The sequence below is a fragment of the Rana temporaria genome, chromosome 4, assembly GCF_905171775.1.
Source record: "Rana temporaria chromosome 4, aRanTem1.1, whole genome shotgun sequence".
In the NCBI taxonomy this organism is placed as follows: domain Eukaryota; kingdom Metazoa; phylum Chordata; class Amphibia; order Anura; family Ranidae; genus Rana; species Rana temporaria.
In genome coordinates, this window is record NC_053492.1 from 324984446 (window position 1) to 324993091 (window position 8646).

At 43.5% G+C, this 8646-nt stretch overlaps 1 protein-coding gene across 1 annotated transcript; it reads right to left on the bottom strand.

Annotated features, from left to right (window-relative positions):
• Positions 1-1880: 1880 nt before the first annotated feature.
• Positions 1881-7849, bottom strand: LOC120935737. Its single transcript, XM_040347797.1, has 3 exons — positions 6085-7849; positions 2740-3400; positions 1881-1885 (listed from the first exon to the last, which is right to left on the bottom strand). The coding sequence occupies exons 1-3, from the start codon at positions 7159-7161 to the stop codon at positions 1881-1883; spliced, it is 1743 nt and encodes a 580-aa protein (XP_040203731.1). The 5' UTR covers positions 7162-7849.
• Between the last annotated feature and the right edge of the window lie 797 nt (positions 7850-8646).

The window sequence follows — 8646 nt, forward strand, 5'->3', positions numbered from 1 at the left end:
GATGCAGAGCCTGCTTGCCCTCGTGACTCTCTGCCTCTCTTTGTTGTCCTTCCAGACATTATAATGGCCTGCAGAGGACAAAGTCAGTACACACACCTCGTAGCTTTAGGTGCAAACTGCAGAGGACACGTGCAGTACACACCAAGTGGGTTTAGATGCAAAGTAATGAGCAGCACACTAGCACTATGCACCAAGTGGGTTTAGATGCAAAGTAATGAGCAGCACACTAGCACTATGCACCAAGTGGGTTTATTTTCAAAGTAATGAGCAGCACACTAGCACTATGCACCAAGTGGGTTTAGGTGCAAGGTAACGAGCAGCACACTAGCACTATGCACCAAGTGGGTTTAGGTGCAAGGTAATGAGCAGCACACTAGTACTATGCACCAAGTGGGTTTAGATGCAAAGTAATGAGCAGCACACTAGCACTATGCACCAAGTGGGTTTAGATGCAAAGTAATGAGCAGCACACTAGCACTATGCACCAAGTGACTTTAGGTGCAAGGTAATGAGTAGCACACTAGTACTATGCACCAAGTGGGTTTAGATGCAAAGTAATGAGCAGCACACTAGCACTATGCACCAAGAGGGTTTAGGTGCAAGGTAATGAGCAGCACACTAGCACTATGCACCAAGTGGGTTTAGTTGCAAAGTAATGAGCAGCACACTAGCACTATGCACCAAGTGGGTTTAGGTGAAAATTAATGAGCAGCACACTAGCACTATGCACCAAGTGGGTTTAGGAGCAAGGTAATGAGCAGCACACTAGCACTATGCACCAAGTGGGTTTAGGTGCAAATTAATGAGCAGCACACTAGCACTATGCACCAAGTGGGTTTAGGTGCAAGGTAACAAGCAGCACACTAGCACTATGCACCAAGTGGGTTTAGGTGCAAGGTAATGAGCAGCACACTAGTACTATGCACCAAGTGGGTTTAGATGCAAAGTAATGAGCAGCACACCAGCACTAAGCACCAACTGGGTTTAGGTGCAAGGTAACGAGCAGCACACTAGCACTATGAATAAAGAATGATGAGCGCAAACTGAAAATCTAAAAGTGAATATAAAGACAGTCCATAGGGGACTGATAACAATCAATAAAGATATGCAGTGAATTCAAAATTAGTGAAATAACCCAAAACTGATAATAAATCCAAAAATAAAAGTCCAAATATATAAATCAAAGTTTGGATAAATCAATCTAGTGTGCCAGTGATAAACAAAACTTCTGCACTTCGGGCATCAATGTGGACAATCTTGATAACTCTTTGCTTAGCCTGGGCTCACAGTGCGCTTACCTCCAGACACTAGGTCATGCGTGTCAACGAAATCCTCCCAAAACTGGAACAGAATCCAAACAGTGGGTAACTCGTGTTGCACGGAATCTTCCCAGTGCTGAGATAGAATCGAGGGGCGTTCTCTGTATCCAATACCAGTATAGGTCCAGGCGCAGCGAAGTCGACTCCACAGGATAGCCACAAGGTGTATCAGGAGCAAATGTAGAAATAAAAAGCTCTCATGGTGAAGTATGCAAGCACTTTAAAATTTAATAAAGGTAAAAATGTGCTTACATTGAAAAAACGAATAAAACGCCAAACAGCGGCACTTCCGGTGGACGGTCAGGGTGTCACGTCACTTCCGGTCACATCTAACCTTATGCATTACGTCACGACACGTGACTTCATCAGAGGTTACTGAGTGACTAATGGATACTGCCTTATATTGATACAAACAGGAAATGGTCCAGCAGCCATTTTAGATTACAAAATGGCATTTGAACAGAGCTAGGCTGCGGCCATTTTAGAGAAGGGCAAAGATAAGGGAAAAAAATATTTATTTATTTGAACTGGTGACGTAACAGAAATACGGACCAGACCATGTCACGCTAAAAACAACAGAAATATTGAATATGCACAACTCATAATGCCAAAAATAAATTATATTCAATTAAATGTAAAACCCACATTAAAACTTGTCAAAATAAAATATGTATATAAATGACAAGATAACAGACTAAGGACACCAATATTGGATAGATAAACGTTTCATAACAATTAACCAATGGGGTCCTAAACATTATCCAATTATTAATTGATGGTAGTCTGTAAATTTTAATAACCTTTCAAGATAAAATTTAAAATATTAAAATGTAAAATACATAAAATCTTGAATTGTGAATGAGGTACTGGACTAGACTGGAGTGAGTGATACCCCTTGTGTTTACAAGTGAATCCCCCTCCAATGAATAGATCACATAATTGCATTTTAAACCAGAAATCTAAAACAACTAAAAATTGCTTAAAAAACAGTTGACGTCGAACTCAACATTTAACCCATTAGGCACTAAAGTATTTAAAGAGTGAATCCACTGAGATTCTTTCTGACTTATTGTCCTAACCAAATGGGCTCCTCTCCATGGCTTGTTGAATTTATCTATCCCCCAAAACATTAGTTGTTTAGGATCTTTATTATGTTTCTCCGCAAAATGCCTACTAACGTTGTGCTTCGGGAAGCCATTTTCTATATTAACAACATGCTCCTTTATTCGAACCATTAATGCTCTCTTCGTTCTTCCTACATATTGCAAGTTGCAGGAGCACTGGAGAACATATACCACCCCTTCAGTATGGCAACTAATGAAGTCATTAATGGTATGACATTCATTTGTATGGGTGGAGATGAACTCAGTCCTTTTCTTTTGAGGACCTTTAGAATGTTTACAGGCATAACAATATTTACAGGCAACAAAGCCCTTCGTATTAAAGAACGTATAACCACTCTTAGGTGGAGGGTCAACCACATTTTTCACCAAAATGTCTTTTATGGTTGGGGCTCTTTTGTACACAATATTGGGTTTTTCTGGCAATATGGATTTTAAATGCCTGTCTTCTTTCAAAATATGCCAATGTCTTTTGATCAATTTTTCCACATCTTTATGCTGAATATTGTAATCCAAAATAATGGCAGGGGCCATCATATCCCGCTGTTTCTTAATATTTCCCTGTAGCATCGTATTTCGATCTAGACCCGCAACTGATTGAATTTGTTCATCAATAAAGTTATCTGAGTATCCTTTGTTTTTAAATCTTGCACCTATGAACTCTGCCTGAGTCAAAAAATCTGTATTGTTTGTGCAATTCCGTTTAATACGAACCAGCTGTCCCTTAGGAATATTTAGCAACCATGATTTATGATGACAGCTATTCAGTGACAAATAACTATTAGAATCAACACTTTTAAAGTGTGTTTTGGTAATCAATTTGTTGGTTGATATAGTAATATCTAGATCCAAAAATGTTACTGATTTGTCACTAATATTGAACACCAAATTAATGTTTTGATCATTAATATTTAATTCTGCACAGAAATTCTCAAATGTTTCCTTGGTACCTTTCCACACCTGGGGCCAGATCCACAAAAACCTGGCGTAACTTAAAAAATCCCATTTAAGTTACACTGCCTTAAAGTTTCTACCTAAGTGCCTGATCCACAAAGCACTTATCTAGAAATTTCAGGCTGTGTAACTAAAATTCCGCCGGCGCAAGGCGTTCCTATTCAAATGGGGCGAGTCCCATTTAAATGAGGCGCGCTCCCACGCCGGCCGTACTGCGCATGCGCGAAGTTACGTTACGCCGAGTTTTGAGGATCGCGACGGCTTAAAAAAGTTGCGTCGGGAAAAAAAAAAAAAAAAATGACAGCGTCGCTCGGCATGCATTCCTGAGAGGGAGAACTCCATGCCAATTTTCAAAGAAAAAACCGGCATGGGTTCACCCCCCAGGAGCATACCAGGCCCTTAGGTCTGGTATGGGTTGTAAGGGGACCCCCCCTACGCCGAAAAATCGACGTAGGGGGTCCCCCTACAATCCATACCAGACCCGTATCCAAAGCACGCTACCCGGCCGGTCAGGAAGGGAGTGGGGACGAGCGAGCGCCCCCCCTCCTGAGCCGTGCCAGGCCGCATGCCCTCAACATGGGGGGGTTGGGTGCTCTGGGGCAGGGGGGCGCACTGCGGGCCCCCCCACCTCAGAGCACCCTGTCCCCATGTTGATGAGGACAGGACCTCTTCCCGACAACCCTTGCCATTGGTTGTCGGGGTCTGCGGGCGGGGGCTTATCGGAATCTGGGAGTCCCCTCAAATAAGGGGGCCCCCAGATACCGGCCCCCCACCCTAAGTGAATGGATATGGGGTACATCGTACCCCTATCCATTCACCTGTAGGCAAAAAGTTAGTTAGTAAACACACAACACAAGGCTTTTTAAAATAATTTATTATTCTGCTCCGGAGGCCCCCCCTGTCTTCGTTATTAGCTCAATTACCAGGGGGGGCTTCTTCTTCCACTCTCCGGGGGTCTTCTCCGCTCTCCGGGGGGGGTTTCTTCTTCCGCTCTCCGGGGGGGGGCTTCTCCGGACTCCGGGGGTGTTCTTCCATCTTCTCCCCTCTTCCGCTGTTGACTCGGCGAACCCCGGTTCTTCTGCAGATGTCCGGTGCCTTCTTCTTCAGCGCTGGCTGCCTGCTATCTTTGTGTGTTAGCTCAATTAGTAACAGGCAGCCAGCGCGGTCTTCTGTGACGTCAGGGTCTTCTCTTCTGTTCTTCTCCCCTCTTCCGATGTTGCCTCGTCGCCTGTTGTCGCTGTAATGATGGAAGCGCGCCTTGCATCCCATTTATATAGGCATCACCGTCCCATCATGCTCCGGCAGGTACTCACGTGGTGGGTGCCTACCCACGTGCACCCACTACGTGGGTACCTACCGGAGCATGATGGGACGGTGATGCCTATATAAATGGGATGCAAGGCGCGCTTCCATCATTACAGCGACAACAGGCGACGAGGCAACATCGGAAGAGGGGAGAAGAACAGAAGAGAAGAAGATGACGTCACAGAAGACCGCGCTGGCTGCCGTGTACTAATTGAGCTAACACACAAAGATAGCAGGCAGCCAGCGCTGAAGAAGAAGGCACCGGACATCTGCAGAAGAACCGGGGTTCGCCGAGTCAACAGCGGAAGAGGGGAGAAGATGGAAGAACACCCCCTGGAGTCCGGAGAAGCCCCCCCCGGAGAGCGGAAGAAGAAACCCCCCCCGGAGAGCGGAGAAGACCCCCGGAGAGTGGAAGAAGAAGCCCCCCCTGGTAATTGAGCTAATAACGAAGACAGGGGGGGCCTCCGGAGCAGAATAATAAATTATTTTAAAAAGCCTTGTGTTGTGTGTTTACTAACTAACTTTTTGCCTACAGGTGAATGGATAGGGGTACGATGTACCCCATATCCATTCACTTAGGGTGGGGGGCCGGTATCTGGGGGCCCCCTTATTTGAGGGGACTCCCAGATTCCGATAAGCCCCCGCCCGCAGACCCCGACAACCAATGGCAAGGGTTGTCGGGAAGAGGTCCTGTCCTCATCAACATGGGGACAGGGTGCTCTGAGGTGGGGGGGCCCGCAGTGCGCCCCCCTGCCCCAGAGCACCCAACCCCCCCATGTTGAGGGCATGCGGCCTGGCACGGCTCAGGAGGGGGGGGGGGCTCGCTCGTCCCCACTCCCTTCCTGACCGGCCGGGTAGCGTGCTTTGGATACGGGTCTGGTATGGATTGTAGGGGGACCCCCTACGTCGATTTTTCGGCATAGGGGGGGTCCCCTTACAACCCATACCAGACCTAAGGGCCTGGTATGCTCCTGGGGGGGAACCCATGCCGGTTTTGTTTTTACAAATTGCCGTGGAGTTCTCCCTCGGGAATGCATACCAAATGCCGTCGCTGGAATGGGCTTTTACAAGGTGTGACTAGTTTACACTTTGTAGAACCAGCCCTAATTTTACACTTGCAAAATAACACTTACGGCGAAAAAACGATGCTGGAAAGCTTTGTGGATCGCCTTAAGTGCTAATTTGCATACTAGAAACGGCATTTCGACTCGAAATGCCCCCAGCGGCGGATGCGGTACTGCATCCTAAGATTCGGCAGTGTAATTCAATTACACATGCCGGATCTTCTGCCTAACTTTGGAAAAAGCCTTTTGAGGATCGTTTCCAAAGTTACACACAGACTGAACAGCAGTTAAGTCGGCGTATCTCTTTTGTGGATCTGGCCCCATGAGCACATCATCGATGTATCTTTTGTAGAATACTAATTGAGTGGGGGTATTGGAATAAATGGCACTCTCCTCCCACTGTGCCATGAAGGCATTAGCCACCGAGGGTGCAAATTTTGCGCTCATGGCGATGCCGGTTCTTTGGTTATAGTACGATTGATTGTACCAGAAATAATTAGATTTCAGACAGAATTCCAAGCATTTAATGAGAAATTTCCGTTGCTTGCAAATAAGCATAGTATAATTTCTCAAAAGCCACTTCGTAGCACTACAAGCTTGGTGATGTTTTACTATTGTATATAAAGAGGATACATCTGCCGTGGCGATCCAGGTTTGTCCCTCCACAACAGGTACCTCTTCTAATAGCTGCAAAACATGTTTAGTGTCTCTTAGATATGCTTTGGTTTGCTGAATAGCTGGTTGCAAAAATTGGTCAAGGTATTGACCCATCCTGGCTGTGAGTGAGTCAACACCATTGACGATGGGTCTGCCTGGTGGGTTGACCTTATCTTTATGTATTTTCAGAATGATGTATATTATCGGTATTCTACAAACTTCCGGTAATAAAAATACGGATTCTTTTTTATTCAGGATATCACCTTTCACTCCCAAATGAATAAGTTGTTTCAATTGCTCCTTGTATTTGGAGGTGGGATTTCCTAATAATTTGGTGTAGGTCTCAGTATCTTCCAGTTGTCTCAGGAGTTCTGTATTGTATTGTTCTTTGGATAGAACCACAACTCCTCCTCCCTTATCGGCAGGTCTAATTACAATGTCTTTGCGTTTTTTCAGGGACTGCATTCCCTTTTTGAGATGTATGGGATCACTCGCTTTTTTCAGTTTTAGTCCATCAAGGTCCTGAAGGACTAATTTTTTGAAAACTTCAATATTTGGATTATTGCTGACCTGTGGATTAAACACAGAATTATTGCGGAGTGTACTATGTTGAATGGGATTTGTGGATGTCAATGTGGAAGATCCATATTTGATTGGATTACCTAAAAAATATTTTTTAATGTTCATTTTCCTGATATATTTTTGTATGCCTATAAAAGTAGGCATTTTGCGGAGAAACATAATAAAGATCCTAAACAACTAATGTTTTGGGGGATAGATAAATTCAACAAGCCATGGAGAGGAGCCCATTTGGTTAGGACAATAAGTCAGAAAGAATCTCAGTGGATTCACTCTTTAAATACTTTAGTGCCTAATGGGTTAAATGTTGAGTTCAACGTCAACTGTTTTTTAAGCAATTTTTAGTTGTTTTAGATTTCTGGTTTAGAATGCAATTATGTGATCTATTCATTGGAGGGGGATTCACTTGTAAACGCAAGGGGTATCACTCACTCCAGTCTAGTCCAGTACCTCATTCACAATTCAAGATTTTATGTATTTTACATTTTAATATTTTAAATTTTATCTTGAAAGGTTATTAAAATTTACAGACTACCATCAATTAATAATTGGATAATGTTTAGGACCCCATTGGTTAATTGTTATGAAACGTTTATCTATCCAATATTGGTGTCCTTAGTCTGTTATCTTGTCATTTATATACATATTTTATTTTGACAAGTTTTAATGTGGGTTTTACATTTAATTGAATATAATTAATTTTTGGCATTTTGAGTTGTGCATATTCAATATGTCCGTTGTTTTTAGCGTGACATGGTCTGGTCCGTATTTCTGTTACGTCACCAGTTCAAATAAATAAATATTTTTTTCCCTTATCTTTGCCCTTCTCTAAAATGGCCGCAGCCTAGCTCTGTTCAAATGCCATTTTGTAATCTAAAATGGCTGCTGGACCATTTCCTGTTTGTATCAATATAAGGCAGTATCCATTAGTCACTCAGTAACCTCTGATGAAGTCACGTGTCGTGACGTAATGCATAAGGTTAGATGTGACCGGAAGTGACGTGACACCCTGACCGTCCACCGGAAGTGCCGCTGTTTGGCGTTTTATTCGTTTTTTCAATGTAAGCACATTTTTACCTTTATTAAATTTTAAAGTGCTTGCATACTTCACCATGAGAGCTTTTTATTTCTACATTTGCTCCTGATACACCTTGTGGCTATCCTGTGGAGTCGACTTCGCTGCGCCTGGACCTATACTGGTATTGGATACAGAGAACGCCCCTCGATTCTATCTCAGCACTGGGAAGATTCCGTGCAACACGAGTTACCCACTGTTTGGATTCTGTTCCAGTTTTGGGAGGATTTCGTTGACACGCATGACCTAGTGTCTGGAGGTAAGCGCACTGTGAGCCCAGGCTAAGCAAAGAGTTATCAAGATTGTCCACATTGATGCCCGAAGTGCAGAAGTTTTGTTTATCACTGGCACACTAGATTGATTTATCCAAACTTTGATTTATATATTTGGACTTTTATTTTTGGATTTATTATCAGTTTTGGGTTATTTCACTAATTTTGAATTCACTGCATATCTTTATTGATTGTTATCAGTCCCCTATGGACTGTCTTTATATTCACTTTTAGATTTTCAGTTTGCGCTCATCATTCTTTATTCAGACCTTTATTTGTTGTTAGCACATTTTGTTTTTC